Raw genomic sequence first — 27,486 nt, forward strand, 5'->3', positions numbered from 1 at the left:
TGGCATTAATATGAGATCTGAAATCTTTGCCATCTCTGGCCCATAATCACACATAAGACCATAAACTTAACCAAAAACATTAAGTCAAGAGCAGTCACAAGGGGTCATATTTGATTGAGAGCCAAATGAAAAGAATAAATAATAAAAGAAAGAAAGTAAAGGCTTCCCAGTATTGAGCTGGGGGTGGAGTGTGAATAGAATTTAAATAGGCAGAAAGTAAGAAGGAGAGAATTCTTTGAGGGGAAACCATGTGAACGAAGGCATGGACTGCTTCAGAGCCAAGCATATAACAGTTTGGCGAGAGTTGATGCTTCACATTGAGAAGTAATGGTAAAGATGTTAGAGAGATTGAGACCAGTTGTAGGAGATCTCAAGGGCCCAACTAAGAAATTAAGATTTTATCCTATGGGTTAAAATCATGAACATTTTTGAGCAAAGGGATGATTTGACAAAACCATCATTTTAAGCGGAATAATTCATCAGTAATATACAGGAAGACTTAACAAGGGGAATAATAAAGCATGTTAAGAAGTAGTGTGTTTTCAGGCCTAAGGAGGTAGAAGTTTGTACTAAAGGAGCACCAAAGGGAAACAAGAAAAGAGAAAAAAGCCATCAGTTAAAAAAAGAACACCTAGAATTGGATGACTAGATGGTTATGGGGAGGTTAGTGGAAGAGGAGAAAAAGGAAAGGGGTTAAGGATGTCTCTGAGGTGTTAACACTTTGATGAACTAAATAAAGGAGAAGGAGCTAGTCTGGGAGGAAAGATGATCTCTGTTTAGACATGTGCAATTTGGAATAGCTCTACAATATTTTTTTATCTTCAAGGAAAATGAAGCAACTTCAGTGTTTATCTGCCTTGGTACTACCTTAACTTGATGTAAATATCAGGAGCCATCTGTGGTTTTGCAGGGCAGCTTTGACATCATATATCAAGCTCTCTGAAGTCACCACTCTTGTCATTTGGGTGATTACTTGATACTCTAGGCCTTTTGATTCTTATCATTTAGCAAGTTGGTACTCTTTTTCCTTTCTATACAAAATATATATATTTTTGTTGCCCTTATTTTTGTGGGTTAGATTTTTTGGCCCCATCGAGCTTTCCTTATTTTATCTCTAAGAAGGTTAGGATGTGGCATGTAAAACAAGATTTCTGTAAACAGTGTCTTGCTTTGTTTTCAAAGGATGCAAGGTGTTATAAACCGACTGTCCAAGTTACTGAAGCCTGGGGGAATGCTGCTATTTCGGGACTATGGAAGATATGATAAGACTCAGCTTCGTTTTAAAAGGGGTATATTCAGTTTGGAGTTATTTTCATGTGTTTTAAAGAATGCTTTGTTTATATTTTATTTCAAGTTTTTGTTTGTTTTGTTTGAAGGAATACTAGGTTTCTCTGATCGCAGTTATTTTTTTTAGGGCATTGCTTATCTGAAAATTTTTATGTGCGAGGAGATGGTACCAGAGCATATTTCTTTACGAAAGGTATGCTTATCTATAAGGGGAAATAATTAGCTGTGAAAAAAAAACCTCTTTGGTTAGTCTGTCACCACACTGTAGCTGTTCTACATGAAAGCTTGAAAATGGCCTTTTTGCCTTTTAATCTTTTCCCAGCTGAAACTGCTTTAAAAGAATCACTTGTTTCATCTTATACCCAAATGAAGATGTAGTCTGTTCCATTTTGGAAGTACTGTTAGCCCAGATATGAAGAAGCTGATGACATACCACAGCCAAAGGAGGGAATTTGATTTTAAGAGTCCATAGAAAATTACTTGTCTCTTGTCAATTTCTCCTTTAAAAAAAAACAAAAAACTTTTAAAATGAATTCTGCATGCAAGGATTTTCTCCAAACTTATGTGAGCACTTTTAAAATGTGCCATTTGGGGTCTCTGCAAACTAACAAAAACTCAGAACAGAGGGCACCTTTCAAAATATTTAAATTTGCAACCAGTAGTAAGTAATGTATATCTATTTATGCCTGCTATGTTAAACTGTGTATATTGGTATATTTCTGTGAAGTAGAAGAAACCTATTTGGTTCCACAGGTTTCCTTAACTAATTTGTACTAGAGAGTTTCTTGGTTTAAATGAAATTTAGATGGTCAGTCATTCCATTGTTCTTGACTGTCTCCTTTTCCCCCCACCAAGCCCCAGTCACATATACATTTGATTGCCACTTTTGTCTCAACAGGGGAAGTCCACACTATGTTCTGCAAGGCTGGGTTAGATGAGAAGCAAAATCTGGTTGATCGTCGCTTACAAGTTAATAGGAAAAAACAAGTGAAAATGCACCGAGTGTGGGTTCAAGGCAAATTCCAGAAACCATTACACTTGACTCAAAAACCCTCCAAATTGGTATCACCACTCCTTTCTCATGGCTGAGTTATGTATCATGTTAAGGTACAAACCAGAGGATTACACTATTCAAAGACTTCTGTAAATCTTTCATTTTTGAAAGGGAAGACAAGAGAATTTGTATATCCTGCTGTTTATCATGGGTGAGCTCTTTTGTTCATTTTAAGCACTGGTAAATGATTTGGAAGAGTATATCATATTCTGTGCTCAAGCTTGTTTGGGTTTATTGTGTCTAACCATTTTGTTTGTTCTTTGAATTTTATAAGCATTCAGTTAAATGACTGATATAAGTCAGATGATTCTGAGAAACTATACCCTGCCATTTTTTAGAAGTGGGAAAAAAACATCTATTTATACATTAGTCTAACACAGTTAAATTCTCTTCCTCTCTTATCTGATAACGGAAAGGCAGCTCTCCTCGTTTCCTTGGCCAGTCACAAAACCAAGACTAAGGTGTTTGTTTTGTTGTTGTCTGTTTTTTCCCAAAACTCTTTTTTTTTTTTGATTCAGAAACTAATGTCTGAAATAGAATGTTAGTTTCTCTTTCCTTTCCTAAAATTGGGGAAGTATGACCCAAGCTAACATTATTTTCAGGCTATTCTTAGACATACAAGTTGTAATCTCTCTTTAAGACAACTGCTATACACGAGAAAATTCTTAAATTGTAGCAATTAAAAATTTATTTACCACCTTGCCTCAAAAAGGGTATAAGTTGGCTTTCAAATTGTACTTTGTAAAAACAGAGTTTCTAAGATTGGTTTTTCGTTTTGTTATACAACATCTACTGGGTACTTACATTGTGCAAAATTATATGGAGTAATACAACAAAGACTCAGTCCTGTCTTCAGGGAGCATAAATAGGATCTGGCTGGCAAAGAAAAATGTGCACATCCCAAGCCTCTCAATCACAATCTCTGATAATATATGAACAGGTACTCAAATAGGGAACTTATCAGCTAGTGGACTTTGGTTATGAGCCACAGAAATCTGGAAGAAATGGATAGTCTCTTGAAGGACCACCATGGGAAAAATTTAGTTCCCACTGTTTTTTCCTTTTTGAATTCACTTAAAATTCAGTTTTCTGTAAGAATGTGATTGGTCCCACTTGGGTCATGGATTCATCTCTTGACAGGTTGGGGCAGGGTGGCTTCATTGACGATGCAACTGAATGTATGGAGTGGAGAAAAGTTCCTCAAAGGAGAATGAAGACCCTGTTATCAAAAAAAGAGAAGAGGGATGCTGCCTAGTCATAAACATGTCACATAGTAGTGGTAGCAGCAGCAATAGTGGTTCCAAAGAGAGAGAAAGATTAGCTGGTGGGAAGAAAAGGGGAAGTATCAGCATTCTGGGGGTGTCAGGCTAGTCCTTGAACATGTGCTCTCAGAAGATGATGAAAGACAAGTGTGTTTGGTATGGACCATTCGAGATGAGGAATCATGGACAGAAGATAGGGAGGTCAGCTTATAGACAGCTTTGAATAGAAGAGCACATTTTGGGGGGGCGCTTGGGTGGCTCAGTCAGTTAAGCATCCAACTCTTGATTTCTACTCAGGTTATGATCTCACAGTTTGTGGGATGGAGCCCCCATGTCAGGCTCTGTGCTGACAGCACGGAGCCTGCTTGAGATTCTCTCTTTCTGCCCCTCCCCTGCTTGCACTCACTCTCTGTCTCTCTCAAAATAAATAAATTAAAAAAAAAAAGGGGGGGGGGACACATTAGGTTCTAGTCTCTGGATTGGAGCGATCTGAAGTTTGCTTCTTTGTTTCTGTTTTATCCTACTGATAGCATGTTATGAATATATTTAGAGAGATTAGGGCATCTTATGTAGAATGGAATGCAGTGAGGTCAGACGTGGGAGCAAGGAGGATCACAAGCTTTTTGCATATACTTGCCTTGGTAGCAATTCCTCAGAAGTACAATATTAAGGTTTCTGTTTAAATATGCTTCCGTCTGGGGCGCCTGGGTGGCGCAGTCGGTTGGGCGTCCGACTTCAGCCAGGTCACGATCTCGCGGTCCGTGAGTTCGAGCCCCGCGTCAGGCTCTGGGCTGATGGCTCAGAGCCTGGAGCCTGTTTCCGATTCTGTGTCTCCCTCTCTCTCTGCCCCTCCCCCGTTCATGCTCTGTCTCTCTCTGTCCCAGAAATAAATAAACGTTGAAAAAAAAATTAAAATAAATAAATAAATAAATAAATATGCTTCCGTCAGTAATCCAAAAGTTGAAATTTGCCTGAGACTCTTCACTCTGTTGTATTTCATAATTAAAGTGTACATTTAAAGCCAAACTAATGAATGTATTACATACAACAAGGGCAGTTAGATAAGTTAATGTTGCTATGGGAACCCCAGTAGATCTTCTTGTGTCTCAATTTAAAAATCATGGCCTAAGGTGGTTTTAAAAACAACAGAAGATAAAATCATTCTCACATCCTCACACATGTAAATCATACTCTCTCTCTCTCTCTCTCTCTCTCTCTCTCTCAGTCCTAAATAGCAGATTCAAGCCAGGCTTTTGACTGGCACAGTAAAATTCAGCTTTGTGTCTTTCTATAATGTATTATAGCATGTAGTTAACCTTTAGAAACTTCAAAAATACATCAACCAAATTTGGACTGTGAGACACAAACTGGGCTCTTTTGGGCTCCGTCTAGCATAGACCTCTTAATCCACATGGCTGCTCAATAGGTCATTTCTACCAGTGTCTTCTGCTTGTCTGGTCAGTCTTTCTCTTGCTTAGCCCACCTAAATCAGCCCCCTACTTAAAGTTGCTGCTAGACAAAATAACAGATTTTTGGCAGAGGGAAAAAAAAAAGAGGGGGGGGGGTAACCTTTTGCCTATAGATAATAAAAAATCATGTGGCAATCCCTATAAAATACCACCAGCATTCTTCACAGAGCTAGAACAAACAATCCTAAAATTCATATAGAACCAGAAAAGACCCCAAATAGCCAAAGCAGTCCTGAAAAAGAAAACCAAAGCTGGAGGCATCACAATTCCAGACTTCAAGCTGTATTACAAAGCTGTAATCATCAAGACAGTATGGTACTGGCACAAAAACAGACACTCAGATCAGTGGAACAGAATAGAGAACCCAGAAATGGCCCCACAAATGTATGGCCAACAAATCTTTGACAAAGCAGGAAAGAATATCCAATGGAAAAAAGACAATCTCTTCAGCAAATGGTGCTGGGAGAACTGGACAGCAACATGCAGAAGAATGAACCTGGACCACTTTCTTACACCATACACAAAAATAAACTCAAAATGGATGAAAGACCTAAATGTAAGACAGGAAGCCATCAAAATCCTTGAGGAGAAAGCAGGCAACAATCTCTTTGACTTTGGCTGCAGCAATTTCTTACTTGACATGTCTCTGGAGGCAAGGGAAACAAAAGCAAAAATGAACTATTGGGACCTCATCAAGATAAAAAGCTGCACAGCGAAGGAAACAATCAGCAAAACTAAAAGGCAGTCAATGGAATGGGAGAAGATATTTGCAAATGACATATCAGATAAAGGGTTAGTATCCAAAATCTATAAAGAACTTATCAAAATCAACACTCAAAAAAACAATCCAGTGAAGAAATGGTCAAAAGACATGAATAGACACTTTTCCAAAGAAGACATCCAGATGGCTAATAGACTCATGAAAAGATGCTCAACATCACTCATCATCAGGGAAATATCAATCAAAACCATAATGAGGTACCACCTCACACCTGTCAGAATGGCTAAAATTAACAACTCAGGCAACAACAGATGTTGGTGAGGATGCAAAGAAAGAGGAACCCTTTTGCACTGCTGGTGGGAATGCAAACTGGTGCAGCCACTCTGGAAAACAGTGTGGGGGTTCCTCAAAAAATTAAAAATAGAACTACTCTACAACCCAGCAATTGAACTACTAGGTATTTATCCGAAGGATACAGGAGTGCTGTTTCAAAGGGGCACATGCCCCCCAATGTTTATAGCAGCACTATCGACAATAGCCGAAGTATGGAAAGAGCCCACATGTTCATCAACTGATGAATAGATACGGAAGATGTGGTATATATACAATAGAATATTATTCAGTGATCAAAAAGAATGAAATTCTTTCCAATCCAATCCACAATGTGGATAGAACTAGAGTGTATTATGTTAAGCCAAATAAGTCAGAGAAAGATATCATATGATTTCACTCATGTGTAGAATTTAAAATACAAAATAGATGCACATAAGGGAAGAGAAGCAAAAATAATATAAAAACAGAGAGGGAGACAAACCATAAGAGACTCTTAAATACAGAGAATGAACTGAGGGTTGCTGGAGGGGTGTTGGGTGGGGGGATGGGCTAAATGGACAGGGGGCATTAAAGAGGGCACTTGTGGGAATGAGCACTCGGTGAATGAATGTTGTAAGTGATGAATCACTAAATTCTATTCCTGAAATCATTATTACACCATATGTTAGCTAACTTGGATTTAAATAAATTAAAAGAAAAAAAAAGACAGGAAATGTATTCTTCCCTGGAGCCTTTCCAGAAGGAAAGCAGCCCTGCCGATACCTTGATTTTAGATTAGTGAGACCCATTTCAGAGTTCTGACCTCCAGAAAGTAATAAGTTTGAGTTGTTTTAAAATCATGAAGTGTTGCAAATATATCTGCTTGGGTATTAGCTTAAAATATTTGATAACTGCATGAAATTCTAATTTTTTCTTCATAAACATAAAGCTAGGACCAGTTAGGCAGAGTTTGATATTTAAAAATTCTTCTGAGGGAGCTGAATTTCAAAAGGACAGTTTTCTTTCTAATAGAAAATGATGTTCCTTCATCTTCTTGCAAGATAGAAACAATGAAATATTCTGTATTAAAAATGCACCCTCTATTTTTCCACACTTCTAAAAATTCGCTTTTGAGTATTTTCCAAATGTAAAAACTCTCCTACACAAACTGTTTTCAGAAGTTTGCAAAAAAGCCAAGGTAACGGTTTCTGTTATTAAAAGTTTTGCATTCAGTATGACACGTTTGTTGTATTGAAACACCAAGTTAATGTTGACTTCTGAGAAATTATTTGTGTTGCTTGACTCTGGTCCATATGCTTTGTCTCTGAATTATGAACACACGGAGGTTTCTACCATTATGCAATCTAAATAGTTACTTACTTTAGTTTGTGAAACCTCACCCATAGGCAAAGAGATGCCCCCCTGGGCATCTGAATCATTTAGACTGAAACTTCAGGTTAGCTAAATTCTTGCCCCCAAACTCTTATGCTGCCTTCCTATGGTTTTCTAACTCACCAAAGCCGAATTCTGAAACTGGAACTTATCACTCGTTGTTACTTCTAATTGGTTTTAATGTTTATTATGCTCCTCACAAGTGCAGATAACTTCACATTTGCATCACTAATAGACCTCTTTCAGAGCCTCTGCTCCTTCTGCTTCCTGCCTCTATTAGTCATCCGTAGACGACATATTGGCGTGGATTTTCCCTCCCCACATGTGAAAGTGCATTGTAAATTCTAAAGCACTGAATATGTGTGAGGTATTGTGATTAGTAACAACATTTACAGTCTATAAGACGGCATACAGAGTATTCCAGCAACAGAAACTTTTTCAACGGTTTCATGAGACCTTGTGAGAAAGACAGTAAGATGCAGTGGAAAAATATTGCCTTGGAGTCAACAGAAAGCTTGGGTCTTAGTTCCTTTTGAAACACTTAGCTACTCTTTTTTTTTATTAAAAAAAACTTTTTTTAACATTTATTTATTATAGAGAGACAGAGTAAGAGCATGGGAGGGACAGAGAGAGGGGGAGACACAGAATCTGAAGCAGGCTCCAGGCTCCTGTCAGCACAGAGCCTGACACGGGGCTCGAACTCACAAATCGCGTGACAAATCACGAGATCATGACCTGAGCCAAAGTCGGACGCCCAACCGACTGAGCCACCCAGGCGCCCCAACACTTAGCTACTCTTAATTTAGCTCTGAGTGCTGAGTCTTTTATAGACTACAGTTTTATATATTAAACTATTACTTCATTTAATTTTCAGACTGCTGTGAATTCATTTCTATTATAACCATTTAACAGATAAGACAGGGGCCCTGAGATTTGGGATAACTTGCCCTGGATATCACAAGTCAGTGAGAGAGCCACAGTTTGGACCCAGAACTGATTGCGAAACCTCTAGTCTCCTCAGCACACTTTTAATTGATAGGCTCAAATGCTGCTGGGAAAGCTGCTGGAGGAGAAAAAGTGCTCCTGAATCAAGCGGAGAATTATAGCAATGGGTAGGAGTTTGGATGAGACAATCTACAAGGTGACAGCTCATTCCAGATCCACTGATTCTTTGAAATAAGTAGGTTGCATTTGGTCCACAGTCACAAACCGGGAAGGAAAAGCAGGAAAGGAAAGAGAGGAATGACAGAGCAAAAGCTTTCAATCAGTTCTTTTCAGCATTCTGCATATGTTTACTTCTGTTCTCACCCCACCCCCTTCAGGCTTCAGGCTTCAGGCTTCAGGCTTCAGGCTTCAGGCTTCCATTTGGCTCCCCTCCGAGTGAGCAGAGCACCCATCACTTGCGTACTCCTCACTTAAAGAAAAAAAAAATCAGTCTGAAAAAGCCCTTAACATGTCTTCAAAGGGATTCAGCTTTTGTATAATCTAAAATATGTGAATTCAGGGATTGTCAGTAATAAAATACAAGTGGAAACATCTTTATTTAAAACATTGTATGTACATTAATGTCAATTCAAGCCTAAAATGTTGAGCATTTCTTGGAATATGGTTTGGGATTTGAGAGGCACAAAGGTACCTGCAAGATGACTTTGGTGTTGTTATAAATAGAAGTAAAATAACAGTTGCATCTTCAGTTATAATGAATCTTATATTGTGGCTTCAAAGCTGCAAAAGAGAATGGATGCCAAAGTCTGTCTTTCATTAACATATGCCTTAAATGACAGGGAAGAGGTGTTGAAGACAAAATTACTTTTTCCTCCGAGTATGAATCAGCAACATGCAGTAACAAGTAATAATAGTTCTGTGTATGAGTGCAGGCAGAGGGTAAGAAAAACAGCATCAAATTGAAAATGCAAGTGCACCTGCCGGAGAGGCCCAGGAGGCTGCAGAACACAGCTCCCCAGAGCACCATTCTGAAGTGTCTCAGAGCACAGTGACCCTAACACTGGCAAGCCAGGTTGGCATGAGATGGATGGAGCACAGTAAAACCTGCAGGTGGTCAAAGAGAGCCCCCCGCCTCTTCCCCTGGAACTACAAGGCACCACTACTTGTTCAAGAGCTTGAAACAGCTGCTTTGGATTCTCTAGTGCATGTGGTTTCACAACCACTTAACCTTTAGTAAGGAACAGCTAGAGGCAGGTGAATGAATAAAAATACACGTTAACATTTCATAAGGAGAAAAAAAATCCATACTTTAGGAGCACATGGACTTCAGAGAGTCACAAAAAGCGTCCAGTTAGCTGTGTCCCTGGCTTCCCAGGGATTTGCATCTTTATCTTTGATTTTCTCCAGCAGGTAGGCACCAAGTTGAGCCTGGGCCCCAGAAAATACATGTTTTTCTATCAGATGTTGCCTATCAAATGAAGTGAGCCATTGATTGCCTCCTTAAAAGCCCAAGCACCATCTCTCCTACTTGGGCTGATGGGTTTGGTCCAGGAAAACTGTAAGTTTTGTTAGGCTTATACAAGTTTTTTGGCAGTTTTTTCAATCCATTGCTCCCTTATGTGACACTTCCTAGCTCCTTGCACAAAGAGCAGAAATGAATTTTCTTTCTCTGTTAATCTTTATGTATTGATTATTGGTTGTTTCAGAATCATTGAGGAATGGCAATCACACTTCAAGTCTTTCAGCCTTTTTCATTGGGAAAAAGAGCCAAAACTGTGTGACTTCATAAAATTAATGATGAGATGCCTTTGAGGTTTTTTGGGTTTTTGTTGTTGTTCTGTTTTGTTTTAATGCTATGTACTTACCACAGTCAACGCCATGCAATTGCTGCCTCATTTCTCTTACCTGTCTCCCAAGGGTGACTTATCTTCCTCCTGAGGCTATCCTACCGAACAGAATGTTTGGCGTAAAGCATGTGATAGCTCTCCATACATCTTTAGTTATGCCCCAGTCCCTCAGGTAACTGAGACCGAGTCCCCTCAAGCAGCATTTGGAACTCACACTGAAAAGCACCTGAAAGAGAATGGCTGAAATTGCCAGCATCACATGCTGCATTGAAGCAAGGAAATTTCTGTCTCCAAGGATAATTGCTTTTTTCATTGCTCATACTTCTTCCTTCACAGCCCTCATTTATTTTAATGTATATATTCCACTTTGACTCTCTAGAAGATATTTTTAAAGTTTTTAAAAAATCCAAATGAAGGATGCAATTCAAGATCCAGAAAAGCATTTATTCTATTTATCCTTTCCCTGAATATATTCTTAATCAACCAGTCTTTCTGAGTGTCTCTTCATTTGCAGCTTTGTTTCCTAATAGAACACTTGGGCTCTGGAGATTAGTGAGACAAAGCTTCATTATAACCATCCTTGTTTTACTCCCATGTCTTATATGGTTTCTCATCCTAACTCACTCTCCAGGTGCTTCTTTCTCTTGCCAAATAGTGCAAGGAAATACTTTTGCAGATCTTTTGTTTACTTTAGAAAAAACACTGATCCAGTCTTTCCCATTCGGGAGTGCTGCTCATTTCCTGACTGGCCTTTAAAGTTTGGCTCAGTAGCGACTTGGAGATTTGTTTTCTACCCAGAGTGGAAGGATCCTGGTGCCCAGCAGCCCCATGCTGGAATGGGAATTAAGTTCTGCTCATTCCCTGGATACATAAGCTGATGTTTTCCTCATAGATTTTACCCCCATTCCTCAAAGTTTTAATGTTTATAGTCATTTAGCTCTGACTTTTTAAAAGGCATTTTAATAGGGTTGTCTCTCCTCCAAGTGCACGCAGAAGCTGATCATGTACACAGGGAAACTTTCAAGAATAATGAATTCCCTGTTTGCTGGTTTTTACCTACAATACAGTGTGCTGCACAACATTTGCCCCTGCTCTGGTTCCATCGCCAGTTGCCTGGGCTGGTATAGAAGGACCTGCAACACCAGAGGAATTTGGCTTGGGCTGCCTCACTTTCTGGGTCCCCAAGACTGCTAAGTTAATGAAGCTTTGGTTATTATCCAGTTGGACATTTTCTTTTAATGTTTATTTATTTCAAGAGCGAGTGAGCAGGGGAGGAGCAGAGAGAGGGAGAGAGAGAATCCCAAGCAGGCTTCATGCTCAGTGAAGAACAAGACGTGCGGCTTGAACTCACAAACTGTAAGATTATGACCTGAGCCAAAACCAAGAGTCGGCCACTCACCCAACGGAGCCACCCAGGTGCCTCTGGACATTTTGTTATTTCAAGTTTTATGCTTTTTTTTTTTTTTTTTTTTTTTGGTGCTTTCTTCTCTTTGGCACATTTACATTAAATCTTATTCTACTTATGCAACTGTATCTATACTTAATTATGTTTATATATGAATATAAGTTACTTTCGGTTCATCCTACCTTGGGGAATTTATTTATAGTTCTATGAGGTCAGTAACTTTCCAAAGCGACCACTTTCCAAACCTGAAGCCTATGCTTTTCTATATTAATGCATTTTTACATTAAAATATGTTTGGACTAGCAAAGTTGAATGATAAAAATAGAAAACACTGACAAAGAACTACATCAAGGGGGTGGGTACTGTCTTTTCTTTTTTTAAGTGTATTTATTTATTTTGAGAGCGAGCACAAGCATGGAAGGGGCAGAGAGAAAAGGAGAGAGACAGAGAATCCCAAGCAGGCTCCAGGCTGTCATCGCAGAGCCCGATGTGGGGCTCAAACTCATGAACCATGAGCCAAAACCAAGAGTCAGACACTTGGACTAAGCCACTCAGGCACCCCTAAGGACTTAATCTGTAATACAAAGTAATAAGGCCATAATTGGGGGGTGGGGAAAAGAAATACAAAGCCATGGGCATAAATAGGGTCTAGTTGACAGAGTCAATATGGTGACAAGGAATCTAGGCTCAGTCATTTCTCAACCTCAGCCAGGCATAGCTAGTCATCACTAGGAAGGGCTACCCGAAGAAGCAAGCCACACTCTGGCTTAGAGAAAGTAGGCAGTGTTCACAGGCAGATTAACCAAATACTGCTCCAGTGACCCAAAGAAAAATGCAAGGTCAGAGAAAATTATAGCAAGAGTGACTTGTAACTGAATCTCAGAGAAATGGACTGTAAACTTAAATGCCCCCTGGCCTAGCTCAGAAAGAGCCAAAAAAGAGCCCTAAGTTGGCCTTGGAAATGGAAAGGCTGGAGAGGCCATGAGCTTTTTTCTGTTTACCTGAATTATACCATAGAAACAGCTAGTAAGACATTTTGTTCTTGATACCTTTTGGAAGAGCAAAGACTCCCTTTTATCTGATTCTTCCTTTTGATTCCAGGACCCTTATGTTTTCCATCATGATGTGTCACAAAGTATGAGTTTATTGATCTTCAAAAACCTGGAAAGATGGGACACAGCTTTAGGAGAAACACACCCAGAGAAGTGCAGGCAGAAGGGGACATTGACTGAGCCAGAAGATTGCCCTCATTCACCAGTATGACAGAGGAAGGTACAGATTACATATCAATATGATGTAGTCACCAAGTAATTCGTGATCTTCTGACCCTCTGCGAGAAGATTAATGGAAGGCACGTGAAGAATGTAGGCCAGCATAGCCTATGAGGCAAGGCCTCAATGTATAGTCACCACCATTTAGTTAGGTTTGAGACAAGCCCCCAAAATATCTCTGTGTTCCTGCCCAAACTTCAAACCAGCTGAGAGAAGCTGATACTGGAGAAAAATGGCCCAGGGTACATGGGAAAAATTGGCTTCCTACTGCTCAATCCAAGAATCAAGACCCACAGGTTGACTGTGCTCATGGGGGTCTGCCCCTGTACAGCCTCTTACAGAGTAGCCAGTTTCCGAGAGAGAGAGAGAGAGAGAGAGAGAGGAGGAGGACTAGGTTAAGCATGCCTAATTCGTTTCCGAAATTCACCTGTATAAGGTACTCTACCTCTCTCAGGAATGAAGAAAGCAGGATTAAAGAAACCAGGTGGGTCCCTCCACATGGCGAGAAACAACAGGAGTGGGCGTTACCTGAAATGTTTAGAAGTGCCTAGTAAACCTATGCCACATCTACTGAGGCTAGAGCAATGTGGAGTGGACTCTACTATGCCCTTTGTGACTTGCTGAGTAGTAGGCTTAGAGAGCTACCCCTTCACTAGTTGTTCAGCATTTACCTATAATCCTGCAGCAGTGGACGAGGTCTATGAGCACCTGCCTTGGTGATGGATGGAATCTTCAGGGTATGCACTGACACATGTAGATGGTTGGAATGCTGGGAAGTAAAAGTGAGTTTCCAAAGGTATTACCAGTGAATTATTCTGGGAACACTACTACACTTAAATCTTTACTAGACTGCTAAATAAATGGTCAGGAGATCTAACAACTCTGCCAAGCCCCGCTTCTATATTGACTTGCAAAACAAATAACTGGCTCTAACCCAGCACTTCTCAAACTATCTGAGGTAAAGGATGAGTTGTTGCCTTTTGTTTTGTTTTGCCTATTTGCAACCTGTCATAGACCAATACTTTTCAAAGATAAATTACTAGGAAAAAAAAAAAAAGACGTCCTCCAGTTCCTGGCATTGTGTTTCCTAGTCTCTGCCCTCTCTCCAGCAATCTCTCCTTATTATCTCCCAGGCAGCCAGTGTATACCAGCTACATGTCAAGCGCTGCTCTGGTGTTTGGAAATAAAGGGATGAACAGGAAAAAATAAAGATGGGTAATATACAAGCCCAAGATTTTTATTAGATTCAACAGACGTAAATTTATTCAGTTTCTCTACTTACCTTGACACAGGCTGGCAATAAAACAGACTAGCATCTGCCCACAGCCCACACCTTGAGCTGCCCTACTCTAGACCACGGGAGATGACTAAACCCACATCACAGTATTTGTTCTGCTTCACCTCCTGAACCCTGTGTCCCTTCACCTTTGGGTGTACAGCACCAGGACCCGGCTTGTGCACCTAGAAAATGTGTAGTTCAGGTGCTCAGTGCTGTTTCCTGGTATCCTTTTTACACACTTGGTTGTATTAAGCACCCAAAACCACACCACACCACCCAGCTCTCACCAGGATTTCTGGTGGTTATTGTTCCTTTTACTTGTTCATTTTTTAAAAAATAGCTTTTTGTGAATATGTGAATAGGTGCTTAATAGTTTCTATCCCAATTTAAAATGGAAGGGAGATGATTCTATTATTCTTGTGTTGAAGTCAAAACTTGTGATTTTTTTCCCCCACTGAATGGTGTTTTAAAGACAGAGTTGATGCCAAACTCAAAGAACGTGGGGAACTTGGGGAAGGCCAGAGATAGATAAGATTATTAATAGTTTATTTATAAGGCTGTGTTTAGAAGCTAAAGAAAATGTTTATTTGTCCTAGAAGAAGAGCACACTAGAAGATGAGAATGATAGTTCCCAGGGAGGAACAGGCAAAAACGGTTCTCAGAGAAGAAACACAGAACCTATCTGGGTATCTTAGCCTCAGTGTCCTAAACTATAAATTGGAGACAATATTGCTTACCTGAAGATTGTTGCAAATACAAAATACAAAGCACATCAAATGTAAGGCATGGTGCCTGGAGATGATTGGTGCTTAATAAGTGATAATTATTAATCTATCACTAATAGTTTTTTTTTTTTTAACAAAGGATGGTGATCAAGTCTTTGTCTCTTTTGGGTAGAGGAGGAGAAATGGACTCTTTCTGCAATATAAATAAATTAGCCATAAGAAACTGTTCCTAACTATGAAGAGTTGAGTTTTTTATTTCAGAAAGTCATTTCTGTTTCCTTGGCTTAGATTCAATTCCGTTCAAACATTTATTAAGCACCCACTGTGTTCCAGAAACTGTGTTGGACACTGACAATACTAGGGTGAATAAGTCCTGGGCCCTTGCTTCTTAGATGCCTGCAACTTAGGCCGGATGCCCATTTGTCTGAGATGTGGCAACTATCTCTCACGTAAATTGCCTAGCTCCAGGCACCTACTTAAACCTCTTGGCTCCACTGGCCAGCACTGCCACAGTCTACCCTACTGTACCATATAAGTTGGCATCCTCATGTTTGAGACCCTTTCCAAGGCCCTCCATGAACAAATCTAGTCGTGTGATACCTAGTGAAAGACAAAGCATGTGAAAAAAAGTCCTCAAGATGTAGCCCCTGTACCATATACCCTCTGTTGTCCAAGATCACTTTTAATAATATTACCCATAACTCTACACAGACCACCTCCTTCACAGCATTTAGGGCTTCCACTCACAGTATCTCTCAGCACCATTCAGCATCACCACAATCCATCTAACTGGTCACGACTGAGATGATATCTGGGCTGCCTTCAAGAGATCTACAAGACTCTCCCTAATAGTGCTACAAAGCCCCGCTCCTTGCACGTACACCATTCACCTGATCATCCAAGCAGGGAACCCGGTCTGGCTTACCTTTGGTCACATTTATTACCTGAGTCTCACATAAACTCAGAAATTAGCCCCTGTGGAACCCAGAAACAAACCTTGCATATATATGATCAAATGATTTTTTTAAAGGGTGCCAACACCATTCAATGGGGAAAGGACAATCTTCTCAATAAATTATGTTGGGAAAACTGAATATCCACTTGCAAAAGGATTAAGTTGGACCCTTCATTTGTAAAACATAGAAAAATAAACTCAAAATGGATTAAAAAAAAACTTAATGTAAGCCCTAAAACTATAAAACTCTTAGAAGAAAACAAGAGAAAAGCTTCATAACACAAGTTTTACAGTGATTACTTGGAAAATGACACCAAAAGCACAAACAACAAAAGAATCTTTTTGTAATCCAAAAAAGATCAACTGGGCTACATCAAAATAAAAAAATCTGTACATCAAAGGACACACTCAACATAGTGAAAGGGTGATCCACAGAATGGGAGAAAATGTTCACAAATTATGTATTTGATAAGGGGTTGATATCCAGAATATATAAAGAACTCCTACAACTCAACAACAAAAACCAAAACTACCCTATTATAAAATAAGCAGAGGACTTAAATAGACGTTTCTTCGGAGAAGGCACTCAGATGGCAGGTAGGTGTTGGACATCACTAATTAAAAAAGCAGTGGGATGGCACCTCACACCTATTAGGATGAAGACCACCAAGAAGCAGAAAATAAATGTTGGCAAGGATATGGAGAAATTAGAATGCTTATACACTATTGATGGGAAGGTAAAATGGTGCAGCACTTATGGAAACATTATGGTGGATGGTGGTGTCTCAAAAAATTAAAGATAGAATTACCATATGACCAGAAATCCCACCTCTTGTTATATACCCAAAATAATTGAAAGCAGGGACCCAAAATGATATTTGTACATCCATGTGTATAGCAGCATTATTCACAAAAGATGGAAACAACCCAAGTGTCCATCAACAGATGAATGGGTAAACAAAACATGATACATACACACAAAGGAATATCATTAAGCCTTAGGAAGAAGGGTGTCTCATTCAGTTGAGAGTCTGACTCTTGATTTCGGCTCAGGTCACGATATAAGTGTCATAGGATCTTGCCCCACTTCAGGCTCCATGAGTATGGAGCCTGCTGAAGATTCTTTTTCTCTCTCCCTCTGTCCTTCTCCCCTGTTCATGTTCTCTCTCTCAAATTAAAAAAAAAAAATTAACAATTAAAAAAAATTCTGACACATGCTACAACATGGGTGAACCTTGAGGGCATTATGCTAAGTAAAATCGGCCAATCACGAAAGGACAAATATGGTATGATTCCACCCCACCTCCATTTGAGGTACCTGGAATGGTCAAATTCATAGAGACAGAAAGTCGAATTGTGGTTGCAAGGGACTGGGAAAATGGGGAGTTAGCATTTAATGGTAAAGTCGTAGTTTTGCAAGATGAAAAGAGTTCTGTGGATGGCTGGTAGTGACGGTAACACAACAGCGTGAATGAATGCCCTTAATGTCACTGAGCTACATACTAAAAATGTTTAAGATGGTAAATTTTGTGTTAGGTATATTTTACCACAATTTTTAAAAAGGAAAAAGAAAATCAGCCCTTATGTTCAGCTCAGCCTTCCAAAATCTTGAACTTGCCACCTTCTGGCTCTAGCTCTTGGCCCTTCCCACCTGCTTTCCACACACACCACCCTGCCTCCTGCTATTCCTCACTATGCCCGCCCACTTGGACTTGGCCTGGCAGTTTCCGTACACATTCATTGCCTGGTCCAGGAGAGAGGACTTAAGGATGGGAGATGCTGGGCTTCCCCCACTGCATGACTTTCTCATAAGCTTCCACCCCTAAGTATGGATCATCAAAACCCTTTACCAAGCAAACGTGGGAACCTTTCAGGCCTTCCACAAATCCTCATGGTTGGAAGTGATGGTTAAGTGGAGAGGGCCTGAAGCAAAGCTGTTAACATTTGACTTCCCCACACAGCGTGCTGGCATGACATAAAAGAACTCCAGCATTTGTTGAGGGCCTTTGTTTGGAATTTTAGGCACTACATTTCTTCCAACCTCCAGCCTCCTGCCTTCTGACCAGAGTATTCATTTTCCTTTTTCTGACCTTGCATCTCCCTTCAGAGTTCATGCTTATCTTTTTTTTTAATAGAAGTTTTTATTTATTTATTTTGAAAGAGCGTGGGGGAGGGGCAGAAACCATAGGGAGAGAGAGAATGCCGAGGAGGCTCTGTGCTGATGAGGGGCTCGATCTCACAAAATCAAGACTCGGATGCTTAGCCAACTGAGCCATCCAGGCACCCCTCATTCTTTTGCATTTTTGAGAGAGAGAGAAAGTGCATTTGCACATGTGCTGGGCGGGGAGAGGGAGAGAGAGAATCCCAGGCAGGCTCCATGCTTAGTGTCAGATCCTATGACCCTGAAATCATGACCTGAGCCAAAAACAAGTCTGACACTCAACCGACTGAGCCACCCAGGCACCCCTGTTTTGCCCTTTTTTTTTTTTTAAGTTTATTTATTTTGAGAGAGAGAGAGACAGCCGCACACAGGAAGGGCAGAGAGAGAGAGAATCCCAAGCAGGCTCTGCACTGTCAGCACAGAGCCTGATGTGGGGCTCGAATTCACAAACTGTGAGATCATGACCTGAGCTAAAATCAAGAGTCAGATGCTCAACCGACTGAGCCATTCAAGCACCCCAGTGTTCTAGAAAATTTCTATCTGCTCCCATTGGAGCAAATTGATCTCTACCTTAGCTGTTCATTAGAAATATCTGGGAGCTCTTAAAATTACTGATCCCAAGGTTCCACCACCAGATTCTGATTTCAGGCATCTGCATTGATTCGTTGTTGTGGATTTTTTGAAAGATTTTATTTTTTTAATGTTTATTTTATTTTTGACAGAGAAGGAGACTGAGTGGGGGAGGGGCAGAGAAAGAGGGGAACAGAGGATCCAAGGTAGGCTCCTGCTGACAGCAGAGAGCCAGATGTGGGGCTTGAACTCACCAACTGAGAGATCATGACCTGAGCTGAAGTCGTACACTTAACCAACTAAGCCACCCAGGCACCCCAAAAGATTTCATTTTTAAGTAATCTCTGCACCTAATGTGGGGTTCCAACTCATAACCCAGAGATCAAGAGTTACTCACTCTACTGACTGAGCCAGCCAGGCAACCTGGATGGTTGTTTTTATTCTCTCAGAGATTTTGTTATTTAGCCAGAGTTGAGAACCACTGGGTTAGAGTGTAACTGAAAGAAAAATATCCCAGAGAATTCCATGAATTTTCAACTGGCTTAGAGTTGTAAAAAAGCAAAGTAAAACTGTTAAATTTGAATAGATTTCTTAACATAAATATGTGAATATTAACTTGAAACTACAGATTGTATGTATAAGCAGTTTCTCCTTAAAAGTCTTCCTCTCTTGAGGCGCCTGGGTAGCTCAGTCGGTTGGGCATCTGACTCCGGCTCAGGTCATGATCTCACAGTTCGTAAGTTCAAGCCCCACATCCGGTTCTGTGCTGACAGCTCAGAGCCTTGGAGCCTGCTTCAGATTTTGTGTCTCCTCTGGCCCTCTCTTGCTCATGCTCTCTCTCTCTCAAAAGTAAATAAACATTTAAAAAAAAAAAAGTTCCTTTTTTGGGGGGCCTGGGTGGCTCAAGTTGGTCAAGCATCTGATTCTTGATTTCAGCTCAGGTCATGATCTCCAGGTGTTGAGATCAAGCTAAGAGTCCAGCTCCACACTCAGCATGGAGCCTGCTTGGAATTCTCTCTCTGCCCCTTCCCTGCTCGAACATGCACAGGCTCTTTCTTTTTTTCTCTCTCTCTAGCTCTCAAAATAAATATTAAAAAAAAAAAAAGTCTTCCTTTCTTATTCCTTAGTTTTCTCTATTTTCTCTTTCCTTAGACCTTAAAGGGGTCTCAACAGCTCTCTTAACCTCTGTTAAATGGCATCCAGGGTTTTCCACCAAACTCAGTGAGAAGGCCTCCCTCCAGTCCCAGTCCCCAAAGCCAGTGCTGGTTCCTACTGCTGCTGAGGCTCAGGGACAGGGTACTGGTGGGAGCAGCCATCACTGTCACTGGCGTTATTGGGTCGATGCCCCAGAGCTCACTGTGCTATAAGCCAGTCCATCTAAACATGTTTGAATCCCATTAGTGAACACACAGTAGCCTCAAGATTTCCTTTCCCAATCAGCCTTGTGGGCTTCGTATAAACCACAGAGGCCGCTTTTAGGCAAATAGGCTTGAGCAATGGAAGGTAGCAAGGGCCACAGCAACCCCCTGGCTGACTACAGACAAGCCCATCAGGGGACCCACCCCAAAGTATCCATAGGCCCTACCAGCCAATGGGCTACTTACAACCAGGTACAGTTACCAAAAAAGGGGAAGATTCCATTTGTCCCTATACCTCCTCATCTTCCACCTCTAAAAACAGCCCCCGCCCAGGGCTCCTTGTAGATAGCCTCTCCTCTGTTGGCCTGCCCGCCACTCCTTGTGGTGTGTTCAATAAACTTCCATCTCCTTTGTTTCACCTCAGATGAATTATTTCACCGCCTGCACCACCAGCTTCCATCCAATCACCGCCCCACATTTGGCAGCCCCCATCCAAATGATACCACGTAAACCACATCCCATTCAGATACCTCGTAAACCACACCCACCCCCAAACTAGAACAACTTTAGTATCCCCCACACCAGTCTGCAACTTCCAAATTTTCTTTAGGCTTTTCCCGTGTTTATTGTTTTCCACGTGCCCTTTCAAAGAGCTCAGCCAAAATCTATCATAATCTAAATGGGTTTAAGAGTAAAAAGCTTCACCTGACAGATGGGTCGCTTCCTGAAGACATACTTCCCTTCTGTGGTCGCAGGTGAGTAGATGAGGGCCTCTCAGCAAGGCTTAGTAAACATTTATATATTCACTCATATTCTTCATTTCTATCCCAGAAACTAGTTTTGAAGAGGTTTGGATAGATTTTTTTAGTCACTGTTGAAAAAAAACTTTGTTTTAATGTTTGAAAGTGAAATTCAATTTAATTGATTTATCAATCTCAATTGAATTCCTGCTGTTACCATCACAAGAGAATGACTAGCAGCTTTCCCATTGTTACTGAAATACTCATCTTCTTTATAAATATTTTGACATTTTTTAAATGCGAAAAATATGCATGATGTGTACTGTATAGTCAAGAATTAGACTGGGATCTTGCTTTGGCATAAAGCTTGTTTTAGGTGGGGAAAGGAAGCAGCTGATAGTGTAGTAAGAAAGTAAAGTTAGATAAAAATCGTCTTTTTTTTATTGACATGATATATTTCAAGATAGGGTCCTCACAATTTAATTTCTCATTGAAAATTGTACCCTAAATATACGCAAGGCTGATTTGCATTTTTGGGTTGTAAGTTCTGGCTCCAAATTCAATATGTGTCATTGAGTAAGTCAGTCTTTTCCTGCCTCAGAATATTTAGCTGCAAAATTAGGAAGTTGTACCAAGAGTTTGATAAGGTCCCTTCCAGCTCTAAAAGTCAATGATTCTTTCAATTCTCAGCTAAATTATGCATTATCAAAGGGCAAAAACATCATCTTTTATTTTTTCCCAACTTTGGGCTTTGCCAACCTATGGAAAACAACAGAAATAAAGGCAATTAAAATTAGATTAAAAAATGGATCTAAGAGGCGCCAGGTGGCTCAGTGGGTTGGGCATCCAACTTCATCTCAGGTAATGATCTTATGGTTTCTGGGTTTGAGCCCTACATCAAGCCTGGAGCCTGCTTTGGATTCTGTGCCTCCCTCTCCCTCTGCCCCTCCCCTACTTATACTCTCTCTCTCTTTCAAAAATAAATAAACATGATTAAATGGATTTAAGGTACCATCCTAACATCTTAATTATTATCATTTTATGTTCCATTCTGGTCCTTGAACATATGTATACATAATTTTACATAGTTGTAACCATAAAATAGGTAAAATTTTATATCTGGCTCACTTTATTTGATATTACATAACATTTTTATTTTACCATTATGGCTCATAATTGTAGTTTAAATGGCTGCATAATATCCCATTTCATTAATGTACCATAGTTTACCTAAGTTATTTCTTGTATTTGGACATTTAGATTGCTTTCAATATTTGATAGCCGAGAATGCTGCAGCAAACTTTCTATTCGCATGACTGTCATTTGAATAACTTTCTAAGAATAAATTTTTAGGTGTATCATAACTGAGTTAAAGGGAGCCTCTTTATGGTTGTTTGAAAGTGTTGACAAATGGCTTTTCTAAAAGCTTGCACTGATTTACATGGTTGCCACCATATCTGAGAGTGACAGCTTAACCACAGCCTCACCAAAAATGAGATATGAAATTACACTTAATGTCTTAATGCACATTTCTCTGATTACTGGAAATCTTGAATATTTTTCCATTTGTGATCGCAGTTTATCTTCTGTGAATTGTCCCATTTTTCCTTCTGCCATCTATCTGGCTGTGTAACGATGGGTGAGTCACTCAACCTGTCTGTGGCTCCATTTTCTCATCAGTACACAGGATAATAATAGTACCTGCCTATAGAGTTGTTGTAAGGATTAAATAGATTTTTTTAATTTTTTTTTTATTTTTTTTAACGTTTATTTATTTTTGAGACAGAGAGAGACAGAGCATGAACGGGGGAGGGGCAGAGAGAGAGGGAGACACAGAATCGGAAGCAGGCTCCAGGCTCTGAGCCATCAACCCAGAGCCCGACGTGGGGCTCGAACTCACGGACCGCGAGATCGTGACCTGAGCTGAAGTCGGACGCTTAACTGACTGAGCCACCCAGGCGCCCCAGGATTAAATAGATTTCTAAATGTAAAGCATATAGAACAGGATCTGGCACATGGAAAATCTTCAAAAAATGTTGGTATTAGCGTTAGTAGCATCGATATTAGTTATACAATAGGATAGTGGTGGTTTTCTTTACAGTTTATATGATTTCTTCTAGTTCTTGTATAAATACATACATATCTTTGATTAACTTTTATAAAAGAGCTCTTTATATAATATAGATGTGATCCCTTTGGTCTGCTGGGTTTGGTGAAGTATTTAATCCCAGATCATTGTTTCAATTTCCATATTAGTTTTGGGTGTGTGTGTACATAGGCACGCATGAGCATATGAGTATGTGTTTTCTCAGAAGTCCAGAAACACAATGTCTATGCAAAAGGGGCAGCTCAAAACAAAAATGTTGGCCATGCCCAGTTCTCAGAAGGGCACGCCCAGCTCTGCGGAAGAAATGGTTCAACCAAGTCATTTAGAAAAATAACAAATAAGCAAAAGCAAAAGCAAACCGCACACATACACTCACCCACAAAACCCAAACCAAAAACAAACCATGTACCTACACGCACATTACAAACAAACAAAACGGTGGCTGTTTTAAGCCAGAAAAATGAAAGGGAGGCAGATGTAAGCCATGGAAATTTCTCTTTAAGAGTAATTGATTCTTTGTGTGCAACTGTGCCCCGATTCCTGGCATGCTGAGGTCTAACTTAGACCACTCAAAAGAAAAACAAAAAGGTGGCATCAATAAACTGCCTTTGGGGGGGCACCTGGCTGGTTCCGTCAGAAGAGCATGCAGCTCTGAATCTCAGGGTCATGAGTTGGAGCCCCACACTGGGTGTAGAGATTACTTAAAATGAAGGACATTTTAAATAAATTGCCTTTGGGCGTAAAAGAACATCTTAGATTCTACAACATCATGGATGGAAGAGATCCTTAGGGAGGGAAGGAAGCAAAGCTCAGAATGGCAGAGTTAGTGATGCTCAAGACAAAAGTTAATCATCTATACAATGAGCAAATTGAAGGAAAAGGATAAAGAGCAATAAAAAAAAATGTATATGAGTAATGGGAGGACTGAAGAAGTCCGCTGCCCAGATGAGGATTGGAAACTGTTTAAACTGGATATTACAGTATGTGTTTTGGCTCTGAGAAAACAGAAGTTGAACTTTTGAGTGGTAATCAAGGACTTGGTCTCAAAGTATTTGCAAATAGTGCTGGTATGGAGAACAGATGCTGACATTATTGCCAATGGGAATCGCAATATGATAGTTGGAGTGAGAGACCGAAAGAAACCACAGGGAATTTTTGTGGAAAGCTCAGCACTGAAAATGATTTATGGTTGATTTAAGGAGACAAGGAAAATAAGGCTACAGTGTATACCATCTGACTGTGGCAGACAAAGGATGTAAACAGCTGTAGCTTTCCAACCTCCTGGAAATCAGAGCTCTGCTCATACAGAAAGGCGCCAGAATGTTTGTCTGAGTTAAGTGCATACTTCTTTTTTAGTATCTAAGAATAGTGCCTCATCCTCCTTTTCTCTCCTGTTACTGTTTGGGTACCCTTCAAAAATCAACCTATTAAGCTGATATCACCAGCTTTTAAGCACTATGGAGTCACCTAAAGAGATCAGTAGGTACTTTACTTCCTAAAGAGCATCATATGCTTCCTGAGGAGCATCATTTCCTACTATCCTAAAGAGGAACTTCACTTGAGGCCCTGGGTTTGAAAGGTGGGGGATCTATTTTGTTAATGTTATATGTGTGAAATGCTTTTATGCTAGGAAACAGAAGTCAGGGGATTCAGGAGAGTCAGATGAATCTTCCAAAGATATCTAACAACGTAAGTGGAGAAGGTAACGTGAGGCACGAAAGATGTGACCATTCCTTTAATGTCATTTAAGTTATATTCTCCGTTCAAAGGGCAGAGAACCACCAGTGTCTCTCAGACAGGAGATAAGAACTTCTTGAGCTGTCCTATAGGGAATCTGTGTTTTGAAATGGGAAGACGGACATAGACAGTAGAATTTTCATGTAAGAGAGACTTAGGGAAGGTCAGTTTTGGTCCTTAAATCCTCAGAACCACTAGAGAAACGAGGTTCATCTAAGGACAACAGATGAAAAACAACAACAAAAGAAGCATCTCCAAAGGATTGCAACAAATAAGTTCTAATATCAGTCCAGTGACAATACTTATTGAATAGCAGAGCAAACAGATGAGATGAAATTATAGCTCTGTTTTGTGCCCAGGAACCTGCACCAACTGAGCCTGTCAGTGGCCAGATTTACATTACCGTAGGAAAATGGATCTAGGTTTTCTCAACATGTCTGTTTATAGGCGTTCTCCTCACACATGTCTCACCAGCACCCTCTCCATTATGTCCTGGTTGAGTTCCCTTCAAAAACTCCTCATTCCAGAGCCTGTGCTGAGTCTGTGGAGATCTACCCAAATCCAGACCAGAATAACAAGGGAGACCCAAGGGTACCCTAGGTGGTCAGGATACCCATCTTTGGTGTAGAGGCAAAGAAGAGTTGACACAGCTAGAGAAGATGGAAAGGCAAGGATTCTTCCTCTGCTTGTATTGCCCTCTTCACTCTCATTTTCTTGGTGGAACCCTAATCAGCATGCAGGATCCACTCGTATTACAATTGTCTCCTCTCTCAGCACCACTGGTGTTTAGAAAGAGCTCTACTTCCATAGGATCTTGTTCATAGCACTAATTAAGCATTTACTACACTGTTTGGGGGTGATTTGCTTGTCCGTCATTCTTACTGGACCATCAACTCTGTGATATAGGGACAGTATCCTCCATCTCTATATATCGAGCCCTAACACGGTATCTAGAACTGGGGCTATTGAGCATTTGAAATGTGACTAGTTCAAATTGAGACAAGCTTTGCGTGTAAAATACAGAGTTTGACATAGGAATAAGAGAATGTAAAATATGTCATTGATAAAGTTTTATATTGATCACATTAATTAATTATACATTAAAATGATAAATACTTTGGATACACTGAGTTAAACCTTTTAAAATTCATTTTATCTGTTTTTTTTTTTTTACTTACTAGAAAGTTTAAAATTATATATGTGACGCCCTTTATGTTTTTTATTGGAAAGGACTGGTTTCGAACATCGTAGAGGCTTGTCCAAGTCGGTGTCTTAGCAGCAAAAAGAAAATCTACTCGTTTTAGACCTTGAAGAAATTTTAACAAAGGGAGGATTTATAGAAGTAGGGGCAGGAAATCCACAAAAGATGCTGAAGCATCAAGAGACTAGCAACAGAGGGGAGCAGTTAACACTCAGCCTAAACAAGGGAAGGAGATGATGTCACCAGAGCTGGTGAGCACTACAGGCACGTTAGAGGATCAGCTAGCAGGAGCTCTACTTATAGAGGGAGCCAGTCACCGCCAGAACTGTGGAGCCAAGCAGGGAGACCACCTGCCTTTCATCTTCTTCTGCGCTCCACTGGCCGTAGAGAATCAAAAGCCAGAGGGCAAAGGATCCTGAATGATGCCATCCTTAGAGGTCACCTCTCACCTTCCAGGGCACTAAGCAGTGTGGAGCAGAGTAGAGAATTGATCAGAGCAAGAAGGGGGCAGGAGATGAAAAATAACCAGCATAGGGCTCAGTAAATGTTGAATGACTGAATGAAACAAAACCAGCCAGTGGGGAGAGAATGGCGGACAGTGATAATATTTTCCCACCTGGGATCTTTTTGCAGCGGTGCTTTTCATAGGATTCTGTGGCACTGAGAGTTTGGTGAAATTATTTCAGGACTTCACAGACATTTCTTCCTGTGATTTTACATATCTATATATCTATATCTATATCTTGTTTGAATATCTTAAATGTATCATTAGGAAGATTTAGGTCTGCATTAGTCTTTTATGAAAATTCAGGTCTACTACACGTGTGCACTTACATAAAATTGTACACATTAGTATGCCAGTGTAGCACATGTGCAGAGCTCAGTGAATTGCCAAGTTTCGGGCAGGTGTATCTGCCCATGTTCTCATGTCTAGTCATGTTATATCATTTTATATCATGTTTCTGTAAATATGATATATTTATCAAAGAATTACACAATTGCAGGGCCACCTGGGTAGCTCAGTCGGTTAAGTGGCCAACTTCGGCTCAGGTCATGATCTCATGGCTTCTGAGTTCCAGCCCCTGGTCGGGCTCTGTGCTGACCGCTTGGAGCCTGGAGCCTGCTTCAGATTCTGTGTCTACTTCTCTCTGCCTCTCTCTCTCTCTCTTAAAATAAACAAACAAACATATATACATTAAAAAAAAGAATTACACAATTGCAAATATTGTTAGGAATTCCATTTGAAATGCACTTCTGGCCATTTGTGCGTCCCATTCCCTATTCCTGGAAGGTTATTCCTTCAGTTCTCAGCAACGTTGAGATTAGGATATTTCTGGTCCTTTTCATCCTTTTTCCTTTAGCTCTCTCAAATGTTTCCTCCTCAGGAAAGGCTTCCTTAATCACCTAATATTTTAATTAGTTCCCCCTCCCCTCCATTCTCTATTTCAGCCCTGTTTTATTGTTCACATAGTACTTTTCACAATGTGTAACTGTTTTGTTTCATTTCCTCCTCATTTGGTTTTTGTGTGCCTCCTTAGCAAAAATTTAAATCTCATCACTGCTAGGATGGGGTTCCTCCTTAGCATGAGTGGGGCTCTACTGTAGAGACATTTACCTATATTAATCCATCTGCTCATAAAATCCTTGTGAGGGTCCTTCTGAACCCCCTTTTAGAGATGAAGACACTG

General features: G+C 40.3%; 1 protein-coding gene and 1 long non-coding RNA gene across 2 annotated transcripts in view; one reads left to right on the forward strand and one right to left on the reverse strand.

Annotated features, from left to right (window-relative positions):
- METTL8 (methyltransferase 8, methylcytidine) overlaps positions 1–3,907 on the forward strand; it is an 88,464-nt gene extending 84,557 nt beyond the window's left edge. Inside the window, exons 8-10 of the mRNA XM_047085234.1 lie at positions 1,183–1,289; positions 1,415–1,480; positions 2,186–3,907. Of these exons, the coding sequence (XP_046941190.1) occupies positions 1,183–1,289; positions 1,415–1,480; positions 2,186–2,376 (364 nt within the window). The 3' untranslated portion in view covers positions 2,377–3,907. The remainder of the gene's footprint in view (positions 1–1,182; positions 1,290–1,414; positions 1,481–2,185) is intronic.
- Positions 3,908–8,810: 4,903 nt separating this feature from the next.
- The window catches only part of LOC124516524 (uncharacterized), a 38,100-nt gene continuing 19,424 nt past the window's right edge, over positions 8,811–27,486 (reverse strand). Inside the window, exons 2-4 of the long non-coding RNA XR_006963056.1 lie at positions 20,719–20,884; positions 12,744–12,855; positions 8,811–8,911 (exon numbers count right to left, since the gene is read on the reverse strand). This is a non-coding gene — a long non-coding RNA (uncharacterized LOC124516524). The remainder of the gene's footprint in view (positions 8,912–12,743; positions 12,856–20,718; positions 20,885–27,486) is intronic.

Source organism: Lynx rufus, unplaced genomic scaffold (assembly GCF_022079265.1).
Source record: "Lynx rufus isolate CCGP_SWC_20201006 ecotype Redwood Valley unplaced genomic scaffold, mLynRuf1.p SCAF_2, whole genome shotgun sequence".
Lineage (NCBI taxonomy): Eukaryota > Metazoa > Chordata > Mammalia > Carnivora > Felidae > Lynx > Lynx rufus.